Source organism: Homarus americanus, unplaced genomic scaffold, assembly GCF_018991925.1.
Source record: "Homarus americanus isolate GMGI-L3 unplaced genomic scaffold, GMGI_Hamer_2.0 scaffold7626, whole genome shotgun sequence".
Taxonomy (NCBI): domain Eukaryota; kingdom Metazoa; phylum Arthropoda; class Malacostraca; order Decapoda; family Nephropidae; genus Homarus; species Homarus americanus.
In genome coordinates this window covers 3,276,701-3,303,956 of record NW_024718273.1, presented here as the reverse complement: position 1 = coordinate 3,303,956, position 27,256 = coordinate 3,276,701, and the positions used below count along the sequence as shown (strand labels likewise).

Genomic DNA, 27,256 nt, shown 5'->3' with positions numbered 1-27,256 from the left:
CAACAACTAACGTGGCCGTCTTGTTTATTATTGTTAGTAAATGTTAATTTGTTGGCCTTCCTCCCTCCCTCGTGTTAAGTTAACATTATGGGTGGCCGTGTTAAGGTAATAACTAAGACACAGTACAACTAAAGTGGCCGTCTTGTTTATTATTGTTAGTAAATGTTAATTTGTGGGCCTTCCTCCCTCCCTCGTGTTAAGTTAACATTATGGGTGGCCGTGTTAAGGTAATAACTAAGACACAGAACAACTAAAGTGGCCGTCTTGTTTATTATTGTTAGTAAATGTTAATTTGTGGGCCTTCCTCCCTCCCTCGTGTTAAGTTAACATTATGGGTGGCCGTGTTAAGGTAATAACTAAGACACAGTACAACTAAAGTGGCCGTCTTGTTTATTATTGTTAGTAAATGTTAATTTGTTGGCCTTCCTCCCTCCCTCGTGGTAAGTTAACATTATGGGTGGCCGTGTTAAGGTAATAACTAAGACACAGTACAACTAACGTGGCCGTCTTGTTTATTATTGTTAGTAAATGTTAATTTGTGGGCCTTCCTCCCTCCCTCGTGGTAAGTTAACATTATGGGTGGCCGTGTTAAGGTAATAACTAAGACACAGTACAACTAACGTGGCCGTCTTGTTTATTATTGTTAGTAAATGTTAATTTGTGGGCCTTCCTCCCTCCCTCGTGGTAAGTTAACATTATGGGTGGCCGTGTTAAGGTAATAACTAAGACACAGTACAACTAACGTGGCCGTCTTGTTTATTATTGTTAGTAAATGTTAATTTGTTGGCCTTCCTCCCTCCCTCGTGGTAAGTTAACATTATGGGTGGCCGTGTTAAGGTAATAACTAAGACACAGAACAACTAACGTGGCCGTCTTGTTTATTATTGTTAGTAAATGTTAATTTGTGGGCCTTCCTCCCTCCCTCGTGGTAAGTTAACATTATGGGTGGCCGTGTTAAGGTAATAACTAAGACACAGTACAACTAACGTGGCCGTCTTGTTTATTATTGTTAGTAAATGTTAATTTGTTGGCCTTCCTCCCTCCCTCGTGGTAAGTTAACATTATGGGTGGCCGTGTTAAGGTAATAACTAAGACACAGTACAACTAACGTGGCCGTCTTGTTTATTATTGTTAGTAAATGTTAATTTGTGGGCCTTCCTCCCTCCCTCGTGGTAAGTTAACATTATGGGTGGCCGTGTTAAGGTAATAACTAAGACACAGAACAACTAACGTGGCCGTCTTGTTTATTATTGTTAGTAAATGTTAATTTGTTGGCCTTCCTCCCTCCCTCGTGTTAAGTTAACATTATGGGTGGCCGTGTTAACTAGACATAGTACAGTAAGTAAATTGGATGTGTGTACCGCCAGTAAGGCCGTGGGCTGGTTAACAGGGTCCGACTAATTACCCAAATATAGCCGCAATGAAGTCAAATAATGGTCCTAGATGAATAAATCGGACTGCCAATCACTTCTCGACTAGTATTTGGTGTCAGAAAGTCACAAAAAAATGGTTAACTTAATTTAATCTCAGTTAATAGATCGAGTGCATGTACCTAACCTAACCTCGACTAGTATTTGGTGTCACGAAGTCACAAAAAATTGATAAACTTAATTTAATTTAACCTAACCTAACCTAACACAACTCAGATTAAATTAAGTTTACCAATTTTTTTTACTTTATGACACCAAATAATAATCGAGAAGTGATTCACAGCCCGAATTACGCTTGTACGACCATCATTTGACTTCATTGCGGCTACATTTGGGTACATTTGGGTAATTAGTCGGACCGGGTGTAACACTCGTTTTGTACAGTTCTCTGTGGATGTCGATCACGAATCCAGGAAAAAAGTCACAGAAAGGCACGGAAAAACCTAACTTAACCTAACTTAACATAGGTAAATTTGCATTGTCACACCATTCTCTGTTATAAAGTCAAAAATATATTTTCTATTGTATTTGTGTGTGTTTAGACCGAATATGACCTACATTTCTGACGGAAATTAGCCGTTTTTTTTTCGATTCTTTTCCGTTGGACGTTTCCCGAAAAATTCATGGCAAAATACACCAAAAAACACTAGAAAAACAAAAACCAAACCTAACTTAACCAAACCTAACCTAACCTAACTGACTCTCATCATGTGATGGAATCACCTATTTCTTACCTTATTGGCATGGTTCTTGTTCGTCGTTGCATTCTGGGACTCTTACCCAACGCCACATATGTTGGACTTTGCGATATTTACATTGTCTTCCTCTTAGTACACTTTACTGAGGTTGGAAGAACACCATGCGATCAAAAAAATGCGATAGTTTCTACGTTTGTTTTCCAAAAACTCCCAATCAGCTCCATATACTTTTAAGTGACACCATGGTCGGAACTGAACTTGAATTTCAAAATATGAGAGACCCAATATAAAACTCGAATTTGATTGGGCCAAATATACTGCGAATTAAACCCAAAATCATTTTAATTGGTTCTAAAAGCAAAAACACTTTTCATTGGTTGCGTGACATGTACGGGAACGCATGCGCGTGATGATTTATGAAGGAGACACGCAGTGTTGGATGTGCGGCAGGCGATAATGGAGGAAAATTAATGGAAGAAAATAGAGAAAATTTTGGATATGCTATCTCCGTTATTATACATTTCCACCGGTAATGTAATAGATGAAAATTATCTTATAATTAGACATCTTATTTGAATGTGATAATAGATTAGTGGTAGGAATGAACGGTGTGTAAACGCAATAATACCTTAACCTAACCTAACCTACGTGCAACCATCATATATATATTGTGTTGTCAATATGTAATAATAGTAATAATAATGAAAACTTGCAGTTACTGAAAGATAAGAGAGAGAATCGGACAAGATGTAGCAGGTCGACAACAGCTGACGTGGCCGTCTTGTTTATCATTGTTAGTAAATGTTAATTTGTTGGCCTTCCTCCCTCCCTCGTGGTAAGTTAACATTATGCATGGACATGTTAAGGTAATAACTAAGACACAGAACAACTAACGTGGCAGTCTTGTTTATTATTGTTAGTAAATGTTAATTTGTTGGCCTTCCGCCCTCCCTCGTGGTAAGTTAACATTATGTATGTGTGTATGTATGTATTTATATATGGCGGTGTTAACTAGACACAGTACAGTAAGAAAAGTGGATATGTGTACCGCCAGCAAGGCCATGGGCTGGTAACACTCGTCTTGTACAGTTCTCTGTGGATGTCAATCACGAATCCAAGAAAAAAAATCACAAGAAAAAAAGTCATAAAAAGGCATGGAAAAAACCTAACCTAACTTAACCTAACTGATAAATTTGCACTTCCACCTCCCACTCTGTTAGAAAGTCAAAAATATATTTTTCTAGTGTATTTGTGTGTTTAGACCGAATATGACCTTCATTTCCGTCGGAAATTGGCCGGGTTTTTTTTTTATCGATTTTTTTTCGTGACTTTTTCGAAAAATAAATAATGGTCAAGCGAATAAAAAATACACCATAACGCACTAGAAAAACAAAAACCAAACCTAACCTAACTGACTCTAACCATATGATGGAATCACCTATTTCTTACTTTATTGGCCTGGAGACCAGGTTCTTGTTTGTCGTTTGATTCTGAGATTCTCAACCAATGCCACATATGTTGGTCTTTGCGACATTTACATTGTCTTGCTCTTAGTACACTTTACTGAGGTTGGAAGAACACCATGCCTTCGAAAAAATGCTATAGTTTCTTCGTTTTTTTCCTCAAAACTCGCAATCAGCTCGATATAATTTAAGTGACACCCATCGCAGACTTCCATGGGCGGAACTGAACTTGAATTTCGAAATATGAGAGACCCAAAATAAAACTCAAATTTGATTGGGTCAAATATACCGCGAATTAAACCCGAACTCATTTTAATTGGTTCCCCCCCCCCAAAAAAAACGCTTTTGATTAGCTGCGTGACGTGTACGGGAACGCATACGCGTGATGATTTATGAAGGAAACACACAGTTTGAGAGGTGAGGTAGGCAATAAATGGTGGAAGATTAATGGAAGAAAATCGAGAAAATTTTGGATATGCAATCTCCGTTATTATACATTTGCGACGGTTATGTAATAGATGAAAATGATCTTATAATTAGACGTCTTATTAGAATATGATAATAGATTAGTGGTAAGAATGTGGAATGTTGAAATGCAATAATACCACCTAACCTACATGCAATGCCATCATATATATATTGTGTTGTCAATGTGTACAAGTCATGTGACTTTTTCCTGTGAACTTTATTTCCATCCACCGTCAGTCACACTGGTTGCACTCTAACTCGGCCCATCGCCAACTCGGATGGTATTATTGCATTTCCGCACACAATATTCCCATCCCTAATCTATTATCATATTCTAATAGGATGTCTAATTATAAGATAACTTTCATCTATTACATTACTTTCACAAATGTATAATAACGGAGATAGCGTATACAAAATTTTCTCTATTTTCTTCCATTAATCTTCCGCCATTATCGCCTCCCACACTGCGTTTCTTCTTCATAAGTCATTTTTGGCCCAATTAAATTTGATTCTTATTTTGGGTCTCTCATTTCCAAATTCAAATTCATTTCCGACCATGGAACTCTGCGATGGGTGTCACTTCAATTATATGGAGCTGATTGGGAGTTTTGGGAAAAAAACAAAGAAACTATAGCATTTTTTAGATCTGATAGTTTTCTCCTGACCTCAGTAAAGTGTCCTAAGTGCAAGAATGAATGTAAATATCGTCTAGACCATCATATGTGGTATTGTGGTAACTCTTCCCTTATCCCAAAGACAAAGAAAAGACGGCCAATAAGGTGAAAATTTTGGGATTCCATCATATGGTGAGAGTCAGTTAGGTTAGATGAGGTTAGGTTTATGTTTTTATAGTGTTTTATGGTGTATTTTGTATTCGCTTAACCATTATTTTTTTCGGAAAACGTCCCACAAAAAAAAAGCGATAACAAAAACCGGCCACTTGCCGACAGATATGAAGGTCATAGCCGATCTAAACAAACATAAATACACTGGAAAATTATATTTTTGACTTTCTAACGGAGTTGTGTGAACTTATGCAAATTTACCACTCGGATCAACTCGGCCCATCTCGGATAACCAACTCGGACCAGGGCTGCCGCTCATCCGACTGTACGTGGCCGGACTCCAACCGCAGTACGATGCCCCCTACACTATCGGTTTTACTTACGATTCCGGCGGCCAGACCGGGGAGCTGAGAATCTGTCGGCGCCAGATTTCTTCCTTCCATCCCACTGAAAAGTAAAAGTTTGCACATTTTTGCATGAATGATAAAAGTACAATGATAAAAAGCAGCACAGATTGTAAAGGGATGGAATTGATTTGTTCTTAATATATTATTGTACATGTGTGGAAGAGGTGATATAGTATTAACGTACATATGTGGAAGAGGTGATATAGTATTAACATACATATGTGTAAGAGGTGATATAGTATTAACATACATGTGTGTAAGAGGTGATATAGTATTAACGTACATATGTGGAAGAGGTGATATAGTATTAACATACATATGTGTAAGAGGTGATATAGTATTAACGTACATATGTGGAAGAGGTGATATAGTATTAACATACATATGTGGAAGAGGTGATATAGTATTAACATACATATGTGTAAGAGGTGATATAGTATTAACATACATATGTGGAAGAGGTGATATAGTATTAACATACATATGTGTAAGAGGTGATATAGTATTAACATACATGTGTGTAAGAGGTGATATAGTATTAACGTACATATGTGGAAGAGGTGATATAGTATTAACATACATATGTGTAAGAGGTGATATAGTATTAACGTACATATGTGGAAGAGGTGATATAGTATTAACATACATATGTGGAAGAGGTGATATAGTATTAACATACATATGTGTAAGAGGTGATATAGTATTAACATACATATGTGTAAGAGGTGATATAGTATTAACATACATGTGTGGAAGAGGTGATATAGTATTAACATACATATGTGTAAGAGGTGATATAGTATTAACATACATATGTGGAAGAGGTGATATAGTATTAACATACATATGTGTAAGAGGTGATATAGTATTAACATACATGTGTGTAAGAGGTGATATAGTATTAACATACATATGTGTAAGAGGTGATATAGTATTAACATACATATGTGTAAGAGGTGATATAGTATTAACATACATGTGTGGAAGAGGTGATATAGTATTAATGTACATATGTGGAAGAGGTGATATAGTATTAACATACATATGTGGAAGAGGTGATATAGTATTAACGTACATATGTGGAAGAGGTGATATAGTATTAACATACATTTGTGGAAGAGGTGATATAGTATTAACATACATGTGTGGAAGAGGTGATATAGTATTAACATACATGTGTGGAAGAGGTGATATAGGATTAACATACATATGTGTAAGAGGTGTTATAGTATTAACATACATGTGTGGAAGAGGTGATATAGTATTAACATACATGTGTGTAAGAGGTGATATAGTATTAACGTACATGTGTGTAAGAGGTGATATAGTATTAACATAAATATGTGTAAGAGGTGATATAGTATTAACATACATATGTGTAAGAGGTGATATAGTATTAACATACATATGTGTAAGAGGTGATATAGTATTAACATACATATGTGTAAGAGGTGATATAGTATTAACATACATATGTGTAAGAGGTGATATAGTATTAACATACATATGTGTAAGAGGTGATATAGTATTAACATACATATGTGTAAGAGGTGATATAGTATTAACATACATATGTGTAAGAGGTGATATAGTATTAACATACATGTGTGGAAGAGGTGATATAGTATTAACGTACATATGTGTAAGAGGTGATATAGTATTAACATACATGTGTGGAAGAGGTGATATAGTATTAACATACATGTGTGGAAGAGGTGATATAGTATTAACATACATGTGTGTAAGAGGTGATATAGTATTAACATACATATGTGTAAGAGGTGATATAGTATTAACATACATATGTGTAAGAGGTGATATAGTATTAACATACATATGTGTATGAGGTGATATAGTATTAACATACATGTGTGGAAGAGGTGATATAGTATTAACATACATGTGTGGAAGAGGTGATATAGTATTAACGTACATATGTGGAAGAGGTGATATAGTATTAACATACATATGTGGAAGAGGTGATATAGTATTAACGTACATATGTGTAAGAGGTGATATAGTATTAACATACATATGTGTAAGAGGTGATATAGTATTAACATACATATGTGTAAGAGGTGATATAGTATTAACATACATGTGTGGAAGAGGTGATATAGTATTAACGTACATATGTGGAAGAGGTGATATAGTATTAACATACATATGTGGAAGAGGTGATATAGTATTAACGTACATATGTGGAAGAGGTGATATAGTATTAACATACATATGTGGAAGAGGTGATATAGTATTAACATACATATGTGTAAGAGGTGATATAGTATTAACATACATGTGTGTAAGAAGTGATATAGTATTAACATACATATGTGGAAGAGGTGATATAGTATAGTATTAACATATGTGGAAGAGGTGATATAGTATACATATGTGGAAGAGGTGTGTATATAGTATTAACATACATGTGTGTAAGAGTGATATAGTATTAACATACATATGTGGAAGAGGTGATATAGTATTACATACATATGTGTGATATAGTATTAACATACATGTGTGGAAGAGGTGATATAGTATTAACATACATATGTGGAAGAGGTGATATAGTATTAACATACATGTGTGTAAGAGGTGATATAGTATTAACATACATTTGTGGAAGAGGTGATATAGTATTAACATACATATGTGGAAGAGGTGATATAGTATTAACATACATGTGTGGAAGAGGTGATATAGTATTAACATATATGTGTGGAAGAGGTGATAGAGTATTAACATACATATGTGGAAGAGGTGATATAGTATTAACATACATTTGTGGAAGAGGTGATATAGTATTAACGTACATATGTGGAAGAGGTGATATAGTATTAACATACATATGTGGAAGAGGTGATATAGTATTAACATACATGTGTGGAAGAGGTGATATAGTATTAACGTACATATGTGGAAGAGGTGATATAGTATTAACATACATATGTGTAAGAGGTGATATAGTATTAACATACATGTGTGGAAGAGGTGATATAGTATTAACGTACATATGTGGAAGAGGTGATATAGTATTAACATACATATGTGGAAGAGGTGATATAGTATTAACGTACATATGTGGAAGAGGTGATATAGTATTAACGTACATATGTGGAAGAGGTGATATAGTATTAACGTACATATGTGGAAGAGGTGATATAGTATTAACATACATGTGTGGAAGAGGTGATATAGTATTAACATACATATGTGTAAGAGGTGATATAGTATTAACATACATATGTGTAAGAGGTGATACACAGTGAAACCTCGCTTTACGCAGTCAATTGAACCCACGGAGGCCCGTGTAAAGCGGGAAACGCGTAAAGTGAACAACAGAACATACAGGGAGTTCTGCTATAACGCGTGTTTTGACAACGCGAATTGTCTCTAACGCGATTGATGAATAGAGGAACAATATTTGTAAAACGCGTTTGCTCTAACGCGATTCCAGCGATTCCACTCGAACGGTGTCATGGTTTTGGGTGTATCGGTGGTAGTAGGAGTGGATTATATTATATAAAGATAATAATATGTCGTATTTCTTATTTCTTACCGTAGAGTTCGATACCTTCACACTGGTTACTTACAGGAGATTATGGCGTATCTACGTAGAAGTTCACTCCACCACTCGACATTCCATGATTTATACTTGATAAATAATGATTTAATGAATTCATTTAATTTTCAACATCCATCTAAGTTATTGGTTATACTTTGTCATAACCAATCAGTCATTACCTTTAGTAATAATAAGATAGGATCACAGATATGGGCAGATAATTGCACTTACATTTATTTGTCAAGCTTCCATACAATGATTAACAATTTGCATGGATACATGATTCGCTCACGTTCACTCTGTAATAAAATTAATCTTCTAAAACAGGGAATTTCCAACTTGGGGATACATGTGATTACTCTACTGTGGGTATGACTTAACAGAGTCTAATTCTTCAAGTGATACATATACTGCCAGCCTGGATTGCTTTTGTTACAACCAGGCTTCATCACAAGAACTTCTTTCCACGGCCATAACAACAAAAAGTACTCTTGGGTTACCACACATTGTCTCGCGTCACTGACAGTCACTGTAGACGGTTATCGCGGCAAGGAGAACTGGTAAGCGTGACTTGAATTAACCATTTAGGTGCAATAGTCCAGCCTGGATTGCTTTTGTCGCAACCAGGCTTCCACACGTGATATTTCCACGGGGATAACAAACCTAGGTTAACAAACTTAGTCTCGTGTCGATCACGGTCACTGTAGACGGGTGTCGTGCAGGAGAACTCTGCAAGCGTGAATTAATTAACCATTTACTGTAGGTTTGATCGGCCAGCCTGGATTGCTCTTGTCGCAACCAGGCATCCACACGTGATATTTCCACGGGGATAACAACCTAGGTTAACACGCTTAGTCTCGTGTCGACGACGGTTCACAGGACGGAGTGGCGGTGGAGGACTCTGTGTGGTGTGGTGTCCCACCCCCTTTCAGGAGGGAGAGGATGGAGACGACGTCTTAACTAACCCATGGCTCAGGGGATACTACTTAAAATGAGATTTTTGGGTGTGAAGCGATGAACAGTACAACACTGTTTCACTGCCCACCCCCCCTAAAGGCTGGCTAACATACACTAATTGAAAAATGCATGTCCCAGTTATGCCTCGCCGGGCGTCTTATCTCTGGTAAAACAAACTTTGGAGCTGGTTGCGTGGGTAAGCCTAACACAACCCATTACAAACGTTTGTTGTGGCTTGGCGCGGGGTTATGCAGTGTTTACAGTTCACGTTCGACATCACATGTTCAATTGATTTATGTGTTTTGCTTGTGAACAATTGCAGAAATAATTTACCGTATATCTCGGCCTATAAGAAGGAATTTGAACCATAAAAATATTAGCCCAAAGTTAGGGGGTCGTCTTAGGCACCAGATATAAAATTCTTACCTTTTAAATATTGCGGTTTAGCGTGTCAAGAGTGGTGATGGAAACATCGTAAACCACTCAAGGTCCTTCCACTAATTATTTTATACTGAAACTTACGTTTGGGAAGCTGGATTAAAATGAAGATTACTGGTATATTAAAATAATAAAAATGTTGTCATGGGTTGCGTTGGGCATCCCGCACAACCCATCCCAAATGTTTGTTTACGGTAGAGATAAGGTAACCGGCCAGCCATGACTGGGACGTGTAGGGGGGGGGCAGGCCAGTGAGACAGTGGTGTACTGTTCATCACTTCATGCCTCAAAAAAACCAATTTAGCCAGTAGGCTTTAGACCTTGGCTTAGAGAATACCTCCTGCTCTGCGGACTTAAGATCAGGGGCCATACAGTCCTACCAGTGCTACGGGTCTGTGTGTGCAAATCCCCGAGATTTTTGTTAAGTCCAGCGACAAGTTAACACATCCTGTAAAGGAAGTGATCAATGGTGAGGGCCTGTTTGCTACAAGAGCACTCCAGGCCGGTCTAATAGATCTAAACGATTAATTCACCAGGTTGACAACTCTCCCTTATAACTTACGGTACTGTGGCGTGAATGAGAGTGACTGACCTATCCATGCAAATTAAGTCCAGTGTATGGAATTGTGCCAAATAAACGTAAGTGCAATCATCTGCCCGTATCTGTGATCCGTCTATTATTATTATTACCAAGGGTAATGACTGATTTGTTATGACAAAGTATATCCAATAACTTATATGGATGTTGGAAGTTAGTGGAATTCATTAAATCATCATTTATCAAGTACATAACGCATTGAATGCCGGAAGCAGAGCAAAATTCTACGTAGTGATACACCATAATCTCTTGGGTGAGTAACCAGTGTGAAGGTATCCGAGTTCTACGGTAAGAAAGCCACTTTCCTGCATTTAAAACGTAACAAATGTACTATAAACCTGTCTAACATACCGTAAAAGAACAATATACCCCGGTAATAAACACAGCTGCTATCATCATCACCCCCATTTGCCAGTGACAAGAAAGGGAAAGTGACCTTGACTGTGACCACCTGTGGCTATTTTTAGCCGTCCTTGTGTTCGGAAGTGGTCAGTAATGCATATCTGTATATTTACTGATGATAATACTTATCTCCTATAAATAATTCATTTAAAATTTATTTTTTTACAAAGAATATTCAGTAAATGACTGCGTTAATTCTTGAAACTACCGGAGTTTGGTCCTTAATGATCACCATAAATGTCTGGTGAACTTCACCTACCAGGTTTAATGGTAGCCTCCCTTTTTCGCGAAACAAGTATATAAATTAAAGAAAATACTTGCAGTGTGTTTAATATATTACAGTATATTATAAATAAATAAATAAATAAACAAATAAATCGGCAAATCTATTTCAAGTAAATGGAAATATTTTTCTCACACCGACATTAGTTCCAGTTAAATAACTGACGCTTAAGTGAGTCACTAGTGTACACCAGCTGGTAAAATTTGATGCCAATACTTTAAGTGAATTGGCCTTATTTTAAATAACCAACCATAAATAAATGCAAAAAGGAAAAAAGATCAAAGGTGAGAAAAATTATATTGTATGTATGTTGTGTTGTCAAAGGAAGAGAAACAATTGAAACTCTGCAATTGTGTGTAAATGAGGCAGAAAGATAGATCAGCAACCTAAAACTTGGTCACAATTTTCGTGATGCCATATGGAAGTAGGATCTACCATTAGACAATACTGTACATTATGCTTCCAATATCTTCCCAGGCGGTAGTATCTCCCTGTTTGGTAGCTGCCTACTACCTATACACAAATTTTAGTAATATTACTTTGATACAACATGATAAATTAGACAAACAATGAAAATAAACAAACAAAAGTTATTTACCAAGTCCTTCTCTCTGAGAGCAGAGGGTAATAGATGGAGAGGAGATAAGAAGGCTATTTATAGCCCGTCTTTGTGTAGGAAGTCGACCACACTATAAATAATTCATTTAAAATTTATAATTTTTACATAGAATATTCAGTACATGACTACGATTATAAAATAGGCCGAGATATACGGTATGTAATATTTATGTGTGTGTGATGTAAACAGAGTGCTTGGCCTCTCTCTCTCTCTGTATGGATGAAATTCGTGGTTTACAGTGAGTGATACGAATGTCGTAACATTACTAGGCTGAAGGCGCCTGAATACTACTTAAACACATCAAAACTATGTTAATTGATCACTGTATAATAAATTCATTCACTCATAATTTAAAATTCCCTTATCCTGTGTTATATACAGAAATACTTGAGTCCCTGAGCGAGTACACAAAAAGAAAACGGAGGACTAAGACATCCTGAAGTGGATAGAGAACGGACATCTCTACTGGGGGACTCAAACGTTTCTCATGTTTTGTGGGCGCTGTAGCATAATATGAATAATATGTAAATTACAGTTTACATATACAGTGGTCCCTCGGTTAACGAGCACAATCCGTTCCAGCAGGTTGCTCGTTAACCGAAAAACTCGGTTAACCGAAACCATTGTTTCAATGGGTTTTTGGGTAATTGGTTCCAGCTCACCGAAAATTGCCTAAATTCAACAAAAAAGGTAGAAAAGTACACTTACTTTGAGGTGTGTATGTAGAAGGCTCCTGGATGATGATGGGAATTAAAATGGGGGGTGGAGGAGAAGGAAGAAGAGAAGGCATTGGGGTGGAAGAGAAGTTACCCCATGGTGCCATTTCACCTATAAAATTTTAGCTCTCTTGGTGTAAGTCAAGATTATTTTCTTTAAATCAACACTGCACTGCATTATATATTGTCAGTATGTAAAATATATTTCAAAATTACCAATAATTTGCTTGGAAACACAGAAAAAAAGCGTTTAGTTGAAGAGAGTCTCAAGCAAGATGTTACCTCCACTGAAAACAGAGAGAGACTAACGCCTGTCTGGTGTGTTAACAGGCTGGATGGCATGCCAGAAACTAGATTCTTTACCTTCAATTATGTTCAATAATTGTTAAAATGACTAAAAAAGTTAATATTAAACTTTTAAAATTATTGAATAGTATAAACATCCTGATATTTACTAAAATAGTAAGGAATTTAAGCCCTAAAACCGATTACTGTATTGGCGGACTAATACTACAGCTGGTGGACCGCCAAATGCAAGCGAAAACATGTTGAAGTCGGCTCGTAAAAAACTCGTTAACCGAAGTTAAGAATCTTATGGAAGGTAAATCGTTAACCGAGGCGCTCGTTAACCGAGGGACCACTGTATATATACTGTATGTAAATTGTAAAAATTTAAATAAAAGAGAAAAACTAAATACGTAGCATTTAAAGTGTACTGTACAGTGTTGTGGCTTGGCGCGGGGTTATGCAGTGTTTACAGTTCACGTTTGACATCACATGTTCAATTGATTTATGTGTTTTGTTTGTGAACAATTGCAGAAATAATTTATGTACGTAATATTTATGTATACAGTATACCTGTACAGTATATGTAAATTGTAAAATTTTAAATGAGTGAAAAACAAAATACATAGCGTTTAAGACCCGCGCGCTCTGTTTACTCCACACGTTCAGTTTGAAACACGTGTGAAGTTTTTAAGTGTCCTCAGTGAATTCTGATTACTGTTTCTCCAATTTTGTGACTATGGAAAAGAAGAATATCTCTGGAAAGCGTTCTGGTGATCGTAAAAGAAAGGCTATAACACTTGAAGAAAAGCTTGATGTTTCATGACTCCTCAACATCAACCTTCTCCCCCATCAAGTTATATTCATATTTTTTCAAGGTAAAGTGTAACATTTGCTGTATGATTTCATTAGTAGATATGAATGTAACATTTATTTTGACTGTGCTCTCCTTTGTGTTAGGCTAACTACGAATTTTTTTTTCGATTTGGAGTAATCTGCACTTAACCCGATTTTCTCCCTAAGCCCTGTTATTTCTATTATGCGAATTTCTATAACACGATGTTTTACAAGAACACAACTATCGCGTTATAGCAGAACTACCTGTATGGGATTAATTGAAATAGAGACTGGGCCGACCCCCAAACTCCACTTATTCAGACACAATAACTACGTTGTAGTAAATATAACTTCTTAATTTTATGATGGTATGCAAACACAATTAATAATTAAGAGAAATATCAATAATATTAGGTTTTTTAACACTTACATTAGTAGAAAAGATGGCTGGGCACACGGGGATGGGGAGGTTGGTTCCGAGGCAGTGTGCAGATTATTGGCCCTCACCTGTATCACTTGTATCAATTGTATCACTATCCACCACAGAGGCTTGCAGGGCCTCTTTGTCAAACCCCTCAACATTCATATAAGCCCATATCCTCACTGTCACTGACTAGGGTCGGCTGTGGTGGGTGGCGGGTGAAGAACTCGGTAATGTTTTAATGACTGGGCGACCTTGTGCACACCCTTCCCGCGCCACTCTCCGCATAAAAGAGTACATGCACCACGTAAAGTGAGCATTCCGGGTCTGGCAGGGTACCGCGTAAATGTGGAAACGCGTAAAGCGGGGTAATACTGTAGTATTAACGTACATATGTGTAAGAGGTGATACAGTATTAACATACATACAGGGTGTGGAAGAGGTGATATAGTATTAACGTACATATGTGGAAGAGGTGATATAGTATTTTCTTTGTTAATATATAGGACTAACCTGCCAGGGCTGCATAGCGCTAATGTTGCCGTATCAGCTCACGTCCAAAACATGTCTCAAATATCACCATATCATAGTAAGTTGTTTCTGTTTAATATTCCAGGGAAGTTAGGTAACGTTAGGTAGGTTTGTTTGGTTAGGTCTGTTCTTCATAACCACAAATGTTAAGTAGCATTTATTTAAGAAATATAAATTTTTTAACATATTTCCACAAACTACAACAGTGTCCACAATAATATAACTGAAAATCCGGCGTTTTTATAATTGTTTTCAATCAATTTTGCTCGTGGGTTAGTCCTATATAATGACTTTGTTCTTTTATATATAATTTTATATTTAGTTGACTTTAAAGATCATTTGTAAAGAAATAATAATAATAATAATAATATACACACACAAAAAATATGTACTGTATCTAACACTCGACCCGTGTTATATTGGCAAATTCAACAGTGAAAATATTGACGTCAAGTAAGAAGTTGAACGCTTTCTAGTTAATTCACACGACAAATAACTCCAATAAATGGTATTGTTCCAAATAAAACATTAACCCTTTGGCCACGTTTCACTTACTCGCCATTTTATTCTGGCAGACGATTTTATTGGGCTCGGGGTAACGTCTCGCTGTGAAAGGGTTAAACTACCTAACCTTGGTACAGTAATGGTGACTCAGAAGTGAACCACTGTCCTTCAACACATGGCTGACATTCACTGCCCACTCATTGTCTGTTTATATTAATGTACTTAATTTTATCCTCTTTCACCACTGATCAACACATTACAGTGGTCCCTCGGTTAACGAACACAATTCGTTCCAGAAGGTCATTCGTTAACCGAAAACATTGTTTCAATGGGTTTTTGGGTAATTGGTTCCAGCTCACCGAAAATTACCTAAAGTAAAAAAAAAAATGCAGTAAAGTACACTTACTTTGAGGTGTGCATGTAGAAGGCTCCTGGTTGATGATGATGATGATGGGAATTAGAAGTGGGGGTGGACGAAAAGGGAGAAGAGAAAGCAGTGGGGTGGAAGAGAAGTCACCCCATGCTTCATGTCGACATTTCGCCCATAAAATTTAAGTTCACTTGGTGTAATTCAAGATTATTTTCTTTATATCAACACTGCACTGCATTATACAGTATTACCCCGCTTAACGCGGTTTCGCTTAGCGCGTTTTACCGTATACGCGGTGCCTCGCCAGAGCCTAACTTTCACTTAACGCAGGTTTTTTCCACATATACGCGGTGAGTGTCCGGCTCCGGAGCTATTTTTAGATTCGCCCCACCCACCACCCTGCCTGACTGCAAAAATTCATACAAATTACCCGGCCAGAATATAATTTACATTGCTGGAATTCTTACAATATGATGATCATTTTGAATATAAACATCATAGATTTTGCATAAGACACACAAATTTTAGATATAATGTTTACTCTGAGTAACTATGTTATTTTTTGTGCAAAATATATGACATTTGTATTCAAAATATTCCTGGTCTTTCAAGGAATCCAGCAATGTCAATTATATTATCCTAACTTTAGTTTGAGGTATTATTTATTACTAAAAAGGTAAATATTCTGGTTTTCCCACACATCTGGTAGGGACTAGGTTGGTGGGGGGGAGGGAGGGACCGACCGACCATCCGTTACTGTGTGAAGAATATTTTTTTTTTTTTTTATTAACTGAAGATATTTGTTTTAGCTCATAAAATTCGTACATATTACCCGGTCAGAATATAATTGACATTGCTGGAATTCTTACAATTTGGTGATCATTTTGAATATAAACATCATAGATTTTGCATTAGACATACAAATTTTAGATATAATGTTTACTCTGAGTAAATATGTTATTTTTTGTGCAAAATATATGACATTTGTATTCAAAATATTCCTGGTCTTACAAGGAATCCAGCAATGTCAATTATATTATCCTAACTTTAATCTGAGGTATTATTTAATACAAAATGTTAAAATTTAGTTTTTTCACCCAACATCTCTTGAAGGGAGGATTGGTGGGGGGTGGGGGGGGAGGGTTGGGACTGACCGCGGTTGGAAGAGGGGGGAGGCAAGGTGGGGTACTTTGATTGACAGATAGTGTCTTGAAGAATATTTTTTTTTTTTATTAACTGAAGATATTTGTTTTAGCTCATAAAATTCATACAAATTACCCGGCCAGAATATAATTTACATTGCTGGAATTCTTACAATTTGGTGATCATTTTGAATATAAACATCATAGATTTTGCATTAGACATACAAATTTTAGATATAATGTTTACTCTCAGTAAATATGTTATCTTTTGTGCAAAATATATGACATTTATATTCAAAATATTCCTGGTCTTACAAGGAATCCAGCAATGTCAATTGTATTATCCTAACTTTAGTTTGAGGTATTATTTATTAAAATTTAGTGGTTTTCCCCCCAAAATTTCTCAGAGAGGGAAGAGCCAGCAGTGTAGTGTGAGAAGAGGGGGAGAGAGTTGAGTCCATTATTTGAATGGACTTTAACTTGGCGACTGTATTTCTCTATTTCTCTTAAGTATTAATTGTGTGCATATACCATCATAAAATTAAGATGTTATTTTTACTAGAACATAGGTATTGTGTCGGAAAAAGTGGAGTTTGGGGATTGGGCCAGTTTCTATTGGAATTAATCCCATATGTTCTGTTGTTCACTTAGTGCGGTTTTCACTTAACACGGTACCCTGTGAGTTTTATTGACCGCGTTAAGCGGGGTACTACTGTATATTGTCAATATGAAAACTAAATTTCAGAATGACCAATAATTGTGCTGTAAAAATGTAAAATAGTTTATGCTCTGGCAAGAGTCAAGCAAGATGCTTCATCCACTGAGCAGAGACACAAACTGACGCCATTCTGGGGGAGTCAAGTGGCTGTTTGGCGCGCTAAAAACTAGTTCCCTGTACTGCAATTATGTTAAATAATTCTTAAAATTTTATTATAAGACTTGGAAAATTATTGAATAGTACAACCTTCTTGATATTTACTCAAACCGATTACTGTTTTGGCGGACTAATACCCCAGCTGGTGAGCAGGTGAAAGCAGGCGAAAACATGTTGGGAAAAATTCGTAAGGAATTCGTTAACCAAATTTTTTTTCGTTACCCGAATGTAATATTTATTGAAGGTAATTCGTTAACCGAGGGATCACTGTATACAAATTATACTTATGTGCAATTAACACTTTTTAAAAATCTCACAAACAAGAATAAACAAATATAACTTGTCACAAAAGACAATCTCCATTTCGTCACTTAAAATCTACTTAAAAATACATTGGTACTGAAATCACATAATTATCTGCACTCTTAAATATTTATGTTATACAGATTATACATAACCAAAGGAATTATTAAAGTGATATAGAAATTATTTAATACAGCTCCTCCCCGACTTACGACGGGGTTAGGGACCCAAATCCAGGTCGTAAGTCTGAATAGTCGAAGTCAGAAATGCAAAAAAAAAAAAAAACCTAAAATCTAAAATGAAATACAGTATTGTACAGTAAAAGTAATCAATAATGAAGAATGGATACAGTGTGACCTTTAATGTAGTCAGCTGAATGCACACGGGGCCCCCATAATTTTCTATTTACAGGATACATGGAGACTATATTAATTGGCTGAAGCAGAGGAGGAGACAGGGCTGGGTGGGTCATGAATGTCGCTTCTTCAGACAGGTTTATGTATAGGGGAAACTTGCTGGTTGAAGGTATTGGATCATCTTGATGGAGTGAAGAGGCAGTACTGGTGGGGCATGAGGAGACAGCAATGGGGAACTTCTTAAAATAGATGTCTAATTTAGACCACAGTTTGCTTTTTCTTTTCGTTATAAATTTCCCTGTAGCGAGCAAGTGCATCTTGGACCATTCTGTCAACTTTGGCAAAACGCTCATAATTTTTATCCATTCCGTCAAACATTTGCATCCCCTTATTAATTGTAGCAAATGTCTCTGCCATTTGCTTCACTGAAGAATTTTGGGGATGCAGGTCCTTCTTCTACATTTCGGCTCGCTTCTTCCTCTGCATTTTTGTGTACTTCCAGTTCGATAAGATCCTCGTTACTTAGCTCTTCTGCTAAGTAACTTTCAACCAACTGTTCAACATCTTCATTATCAATTTCTAACTGAAGCTGTTTACCTAACTCCACTATCTTGTTACTAATCTCAGAAATAACTTCATTTTCATTAAATCCTCTGAAACTGTTCACATATCTTTTCAGTATTTTCTTCCATATTCCATTCATGCACTGTTGTGTAACCTCATCCAATGCTGCAATAATGTTCTTTATACATGTCAAAATGTTGTACTCCTTCCAAAGCTGTCTGAGCGTTTTCTCACCCTCAGTAGCAGCAACAGCCAAAGCGAAGGTCGTACAGTACATAAATAATTTGCTTTAAAAGCTGCAATAGCACCTTGATCCATGGGTTGGATGACAGAGGTAGTGTTACGTAGGTGGAATGTAGACTACCATAACATCAGGGTGCATGTCGTCCAGGTGTGGTGGGTGTCCCAGAGCATTATCCAAAATCAGCAAAATCTTCAATGCAAACCCTTGTTGCAGACAATACTCCTTGGCTCGAGGAATGAAACAATTCATGAACCAATCCTCAAACATTACTAGGGTCATCCAGGCTTTCTTGTTACTGCGATAAAACACTGGCAGTGTGTGCTTGCTGACATGTTTAAAAGCCCTAGGGTTCTCTGAATGAAAGATCATGAAGGGCTTTAGCTTGAAACCAGCAACATCCCCCCCCCTCCCCAACAGAAGTGTGATTCAGTCCTTGAATGCCTTGAATCCCGGCATTATTTTCGCGTCTTTGTGGATGTATGTCCATTCAGGCATGCACTTCCACAATAATCCAGTCTCATCCACATTAAATATTTGCTCAGGCAAATAATTTCCTTCCACAATCACATGATCTAGCTCCTCCTTAAAAGCTTCGGCAGCACCAACATCAGCACTAGCTGCCTCTCCACTCACCTTAACATTATGTAAACTGTAGCGGTTCTTAAATCTGTTAAACCACCCATGACTTGCTGTGAAGGTTTGTTTGCACTCGTCTCCTGCCTGCTCCTTCAAGCTATTGAACAGGCTTCTTGCCTTAGCCTGTAAGGTTAGAAGGCTTAAGGGTACATGCTTTTGTATTTGGTCTTCCATCCATATCACCAATAATTTTTCCATCTCGTGAATGGGACCTTGTCTTTTCTTCATAATTATAGTTCCCTTTATAGGTGCTGATCCTTTCACTACATCACGAATACATTCCTTGTCCTTCAGAATAGTGGATATGGTCGAGTGCGAAAACCCTTGGTCACATGAAATTGTTGCTACAGTTTTTCCATTTTCATACTGCATTATTATCTTCATTTTCGTCTCAAAAGTAATTGACTGTGTCCTTTTCTTCTGAGCACCACCACCACTCTCACTTGTACTCTTTCCAGTTATTATAAAGTCAATTAAATACAAAAATAATGTCAGTACACAGCGCGATCAGTTGCGGATACGACAGCCAAACACCAACTAAGTGCTCCACTGAGTGGGAACTGTATCCACGCGGTGACCCAAGCCACTCTCTCGTACGGGACGGAAACGTTTCGGTATAGAAAATGCGCGCGTCATTTGAAAAAATTTTTGGTCCCGACTGCGCGGTCATATGTGCGGACGGTCGTTACGGACAGAGCAGGTCATAAGTGCGGTTGGACTTGGGTCATATGTCGGGGAGGACCTGTATATGTATTACTGTGGGACAAGAGCCGCACCTGGAGTGTCACCAGAACCGCACCTGGAGTGTCACCAAAGCCGCACCTGGAGTGTCACCAGAGCCCCACCTAGAGTGTCACCAGAGCTCCACCCTGATTGTCACCAGAGCCACACCTAGGGTGTCACAAGAGCCCCACCTGGAGTGTCACCAGAGCCCTACCTGAAGTGTCACCAGAGCCCTACCTGGAGTGTCACCAGAGCTCCACCCTGATTGTCACCAGAGCCACACCTAGGGCGTCACAAGAGCCCCACCTGGAGTGTCACCAGAGCCCTACCTGGAGTGTCACCAGAGCCCCACCTGGAGTGTCACCAGAGCCCTACCTGGAGTGTCACCAGAGCCCAACCTGGAGTGTCACCAGTTTTCCTTCATCATGGAATAGTTTAATTAACAGATAAAAGTTCAGTTGTCCTTTAAGGCAATGATGCCGCCCTCGACAGTCATTATTTGTGAGGAAACTCCTTTTAAATACGCTACAAGCAGATGGGGTCCAGATGTTTGAATAAAGACACCCCAAGCAGATGGGGTCCAGATGTGTCTCTGTATCACGGTAGAGGCGTAGAAATAGTTTTTTGATGTGTTCAGCTGGGACATACTGGAGAATGACCATCTTTCTTACATAAGCCGACAGCAGAACTTCCAAGCTACAGAGCGGTGTCCATTTGATCATCAAACGTCACGTCCTTCGATAGTCGTGTAGCGGTCGGGTTAGTCGGCGAGTTTGTGACTTGACGAGCACTGGTTGTCATCGTCGGGTCTCCGGGTAGAGTGAGGTCGCTCTCTGTGGGTACACTGTGTTAGTAGGGTGTGTCATAGGAGGGAAGATCAGCTAAAACTAATGGCCCATCACTTTATTGGTAGATTTTAGTGTATATAAACAGAAAATAATTTCAGTTTCAATATTTTGCAACCTTTTGCTAGGTAAATTTTAGCGTGAAATTTATCGAAAATCTAACGTACAGCTGCATTAGTGCATTACAATTAAATAGTGAACATTGTTTTCTGACTTCATTCTTTAACAACCCAACTAACAATATTTTTTTCTGTTTCAGATTCTGATGCATTTATAAGTTGATAATATTTGCGATGGCTGCTTGTGTCAGGACGAGGAACCAAAAATCCAGCCATCTCAGTCACTATCTTGGGTCTGGGAGAGAGCTCCTGAAGTCGGAGTTGCCTACATTGAGAGATGCTTTGAGATACGGTGTTTTAATCAGGCAAATCAGTGAAAAGAACCAAAGAACTTACACAAACAAAGACATTACCAGTGATATGACCAAAGCTGTCTTGGCACAGTACACTCTGGCTAACGCTCAGTTCAAGCCTCCAATCATAACAAGTCAGAAGAAGATTAGTGAGAGACTGCTAGCCAGTTGGGAAAAGGCAAGAGATATCTCTCTTGGGAGAGGAAAACTTGCAGTTAAGGACAGCTTTGCCAAGCAACTGGACCAGTTATTTGACATAATTACTTGCAAGTGCCCAATTGTTTCTCTGTCCTGAGGTTTGGATCACGATCGTGGCTGTAAATCCGGGGCCCACATCTCCTGTATTTGCAAGCGTGAACTGAAGATTCCTGTGATCGAACTGGCATTTGTCAAAGCACAGAGAGAAAAGACTGGCAGTATAGGGGCTCTCATGATTTCTAGCCAAGATATTCCGGAGTCCAAGAGACAGGAGGCTGCCACAGAGAGACAGAAGAGGAGAAGAGTTGCCGAGGAAAAGAGACTTGAGAAGGCCCAGGGTGAGGTAAAAAAGGCCGATGATTGGAGTCAAGCTGATTCAGAGTTTAATGACTGATTCAGAGTTTAATGACCCCCATGGCTGATCCGAGTGCTGACCAGGAGAATGGTGACTTTGTCCCTAACCCAGAAAATAATGATCCCAAACCTTCCAGGCATAACATTCGAAATAGGAAAGATATCCCGAGCATAGCTCTGGCCAGCATGCGACACCACACTGGTCTCAGAGAAACTGCAGAGATAGCAACAGCTGCCTGGATTGACGGTGGTTTGATAACACCTGATGATGTTCACCTGGTGATAGATCATAACAAAGTAAGGAGAGCTCAGGAGAAACTTGTCAGTAACCTAGAAGAGGAGTTTGATAAGGGGATAAGAGAAAATGGAATCAATTGTTTGTTCTTTGATGGGAGAGGGATGACACTAAAAGTGTTCATGAAAGTTGGAGATTCTGACAAGTTGTTCCTGCCATGGTGAAGGAGGAACACTACTCCTGCTGCAGTGAACCAGGAGGGAAGTATTTGTGGCATTTCACTCCAGAGAAAGATGACATCAGGGAACCAGCTGAGATAGTGGCAGATAACATTGTGAACTGGCTCAGAGAGAGGAACGTAGACCAGACCCTGCAGGCCATTGGAGGGGACAGCACCAACACGAACACAGGGTGGCAAGGGGGAGTCATACAGTGGATAGAGCGGAAGATTGGGAGGAAGCTGGTCTGGATTGTTTGTGACCTCCACACCAACGAGTTGCCACTCAGACATCTGATCCAGGAGCTGGATGGCAAGACTCTTTCAAACAACAGATGGTCTGGTCCTCTTGGCAAGATGCTGGACTCTGCCACTGAGTTAGAAATAAATCCGAGCTTTGAAAAAAATCACAGTTGGCCCTCCACTCGTTTGAGCTTGCACATACTGTCATTGACGACCTGAGTACTGACCAGTACTATGGTTACATGATTTGCAGTGCCATCAAAACTGGGGTCATGCCTGATAGACTTGCTTACCTGCAGATAGGTCCAGTCTCACATTCTAGGTGGCTCACAACGGCTCTCAGGTTCTGCAGAATTTGGGTCGCTCATCATAAACTGAAAGGGAACCAGCTTCACAACCTGAGACTTATTGTCCAATTCATCGTGAGTGTCTACTTGCCAAATTGGTTCAACACCAAGGTCAAGTCATCGTTCTCCGAAGGTCCGAGGCATGTTCTCTTCCAGCTTGAGCTCCTGAGGAGTCAGCCAAGGAAGGTTGTTCAGATTGTGGAGCAGACTGTGAGGAGATCTTCCTGGTATGCTCATCCCGAGGCAGTTCTGCAGACAATGCTCTGCAGTAAGGATGAGGAGGAGAAAGAGTGGCAGTCAAAAAGATCTTGGATATGAGACTTATGAGAGGATCTGGGCATGACGAATCAGTTGGTGACGATTCCTTCAGGGTCAGGAAGACTCCTGAAGTCAATCTAGATGCCAAGACCCTCACTGATCTCATAGGTCTGGATAACATCCAGGCTGGCAGTGAGCCCCCTCTTACCTGCAGCCTCACCAATGTTCAAGTCAGAGCTTTCCTGGACAACCCCATGCATGTCCCTGCCTGGCCCTCGCACACCCAGAGTATAGAGCATTGTGTACAGCAAGTGAGCGAGGCCAACATTCACGTGTACAGCCAGGAGAGGAGGGAAGGCTACATCCGAGCTCAGGTGTTCAGCAGGGAGGTGATGAGTAGAAACAGAAGCAAGAAAGACATGTTCTCTATGGTGTGCAGCAACACCGGGTCCTAGTAGTAAAACCGGTTTTTGTATTTGATGATTTTGTTTTCTAAAGGAATAATATATTTAATAGATGTGTCAAGATCATTCGTTTCACTATTCTGGATCATTTTCATCCTAATAAAGTAACCTGATACATTTACTTTACTTTAAATAAGCTATTTAGTGGTGTTGGTAAAAGGGTGGGAATACTGAATTTTCATAAGATTTCAAGCTAAAATTTACCTAGCAAAAAATGAAAACGTTTCAAATCTGAAGATATCACATGATTCTGCACATAGAACTACATCATTAATACCATGGGCCGATTTTTCAAACTCAAAAAAAAAAAAAATTCGCCTCCGTATGACACACCCTACTGTGTTAGGTCACTCACGTGAGGTCGTCTGACGCGATACTCCTTCTCTCAACGACCAGGCTGTTGTATCATCTCAAATCATCAAAGAATCGACTCTGTATCTGTGTTCTTCTGGCCAAATAAACTGTTTCAATATCAATACCAGGAAACAAGTGTACAAGATCTTTCAGACAATGCTGAAGACCCTCTGCCAGAGCCACCAAGCTGGTCTCAAGTAACTCCAATGTGACATTTTTAATTTTGTAATTCATTTATGTATGAGTTTTAACTAACATATGGTAGAATGTTTGAGTTAAAGGTGATAAATGTTTTATGTTATGACGTTGATATAAACATACGGTAGAATGTTTGAGTTAAAGGTTGGTTGTCCGAGTTGGTCTTTGATGGGCCGAATTGTATTTGGGCCGAGTTGGAGGTGCACCAGTCACACTATAATAACCCGTTATAGTACATCCTTCTTTCCTCACACAGCCAAACTGTGTCTGTGTGGATGTCGGTCACACTATAATAACCCGTTATAGTACATCCTTCTTTACTCACACAGCCAAACTGTGTCTGTGTGGATGTCGGTCACACTATAATAACCCGTTATAATACATCCCTCTTTACTCACACAGCCATACTATGTCTGTGTGGATGTCGGTCACACTATATAGTACATCCTCCTTTCCTCACACAGCCAAACTGTGTCTGTGTGGATGTCGATCACACTTTAATAACCCGTTATAGTACATCCTTCTTTCCTCACACAGCCAAACTGTGGAATGCTCTGCCTTCTGTGTTTCCATACTCATACAATCTGTCTCACTTCTAACAGCTGGTTTCTCGTCATCTTCGTGGTGTAGATTAATATAACCTTTTTATTTTTTTTACTCTTACTTTACACAAGTTGATTAATTCACTTGTAATTTTCATTTATAAATTGTACTTTTATAAGAATATTATCTAAGGCAAAATATTTTGTTTCAGATACTGTGATGTCACATCTCAAGACCAAGTGTAACTAAGTAGAAGTTCACAATGTTAAGCAGAGATAAAAAGTTCTCCTGTGAGGAATGTGGCAAACAGTTTGGCTTCAAGTCTACTCTTCAGAATCATTTACGTGTACACAATGGTGTGAAGGAGTTTGAATGTGAGGAATGTGGGAAATGTTTCTCCCAGAAAAGTACTCTCAAGACACACTATCTTGCACACAATAGTGTAAAGGAGTTTGAATGTGAGGAATGTGGGAAATGTTTCTCCCAGAAGGGTAGTCTCAAGACTCACATTCTTGCACACATTGGTGTGAAGCAGTTTGAATGTGAGGAATGTGGGAAACAATTTTCATATAAGAAATCTCTCAAGACACACATTCTTGTACACAATGGTGTGAAGGAGTTTGAATGTGAGGAATGTGGGAAACAATTTTCATATCAGAGTTCTCTCAAGAGACACATTCTTGAACACAGTGGTATAAAGAAGTTTAAATGTGAGGAATGTGGGAAATGTTTCTCCCAGAAGGGTAGTCTCAAGACTCACATTCTTGCACACAATGGTGTGAAGGAGTTTGAATGTGTGGAATGTGGGAAACAATTTTCATATCAGAGTTCTCTCAAGTCACACATTCTTGGACACAGTGGTATAAAGAAGTTTAAATGTGAGGAATGTGGGAAATGTTTCTCCCATAAGGGTAGTCTCAAGACTCACATTCTTGCACACAATGGTGTGAAGGAGTTTGAATGTGTGGAATGTGGGAAATGCTTCTTCCAGAAGGGTTCTCTCAAGACACACATGCTTGCACACAATGGTGTGAAGCAGTTTAAATGTGAGGAATGTGGAAAATGTTTCTCCCAGAAAGGTATTCTCAAGGAACACATTCTTGCACACCAAGGTGTGAAGGAGTTTGAATGTGAGGAATGTGGGAAATGTTTCTCCCAGAAGCGTACTCTCAATAGACACATTCTTGCACACAATGGTGTGAAGGAGTTTGAATGTGAGGAATGTGGGAAATGTTTCTTCCAGAAGGGTACTCTCGAGACACACATTCTTGCACACATTGGTGTGAAGCAGTTTGAATGTGAGGAATGTGGGAAACAATTTTCATATAAGAGTTCTCTCAGGACACACATTCTTGGACACCATGGTGTGAAGGAATTTGAATGTGAGGAATGTGGGCAACATTTTGCACTAAAGAGTACTCTCACGACACACATTCTTGGACACAGTGGTATAAAGAAGTTTAAATGTGAGGAATGTGGGAAATGTTTCTCCCAGAAGGGTAATCTCAAGACACACATTCTTGGACACAGTGGTATAAAGAAGTTTAAATGTGAGGAATGTGGGAAACATTTTGCACATAAGTGTCATCTCAAAAGCCACATTCTTGGACACAGTGGTATAAAGAAGTTTGAATGTGAGGAATGTGGAAAATGTTTCTCCCAGAAGGTTAGTCTCAAACAACATAAACTTGTTCATGAAAAAATAACAGATTCAATAAATGTTTGAATGACTTTAACAGAAGGTAAACGTGCCACATAAACTTGAATACAGTGATATACATCAATATAAAACCACTAGAGCAAACTCTATGAATGGCCTTATTATTATTTAGTGTAGGCATTTGGTGTTGGTTAAATATCACTCATAATATAACTCCATTTTGTTTCATAAGCCTTTTTAATAATGTTATTTTCAGTACAGTTGTACCCCGCTTAACGCGGGCAATAGAACCCACAGGGTACCGCA

General features: G+C 38.4%; 1 protein-coding gene across 4 annotated transcripts; it reads left to right on the top strand.

Annotated features, from left to right (window-relative positions):
* Positions 1-27,256, top strand: LOC121859375 (oocyte zinc finger protein XlCOF6-like). 4 transcript variants are annotated; one of them, XM_042356151.1, is made up of 3 exons: positions 1-32; positions 25,502-25,898; positions 26,067-27,256. In XM_042356151.1, the coding sequence occupies exons 2-3, from the start codon at positions 25,553-25,555 to the stop codon at positions 27,014-27,016; spliced, it is 1,296 nt and encodes a 431-aa protein (XP_042212085.1). In that variant the 5' UTR covers positions 1-32; positions 25,502-25,552; the 3' UTR covers positions 27,017-27,256. The 4 variants fall into 4 exon arrangements, with proteins under 4 accessions (XP_042212085.1, XP_042212086.1, XP_042212087.1 ...); XM_042356152.1 differs by lacking the exon at positions 1-32 and adding an exon at positions 2,887-2,963; XM_042356153.1 differs by lacking the exon at positions 1-32 and adding an exon at positions 5,093-5,301 and having other exon boundaries at positions 25,502-25,925; positions 26,094-27,256.

Excerpts from the sequence above, each read along its gene's own strand:
- LOC121859375 (XM_042356151.1), top strand. The coding sequence starts at position 25,553 with ATGTTAAGCAGAGATAAAAAGTTCTCCTGTGAGGAATGTGGCAAACAG. Across the intron at positions 25,899-26,066 it reads ACACATTCTTGTACACAATG|GTGTGAAGGAGTTTGAATGT; the intron begins GTGTGAAGGAGT and ends TTGCACACAATG.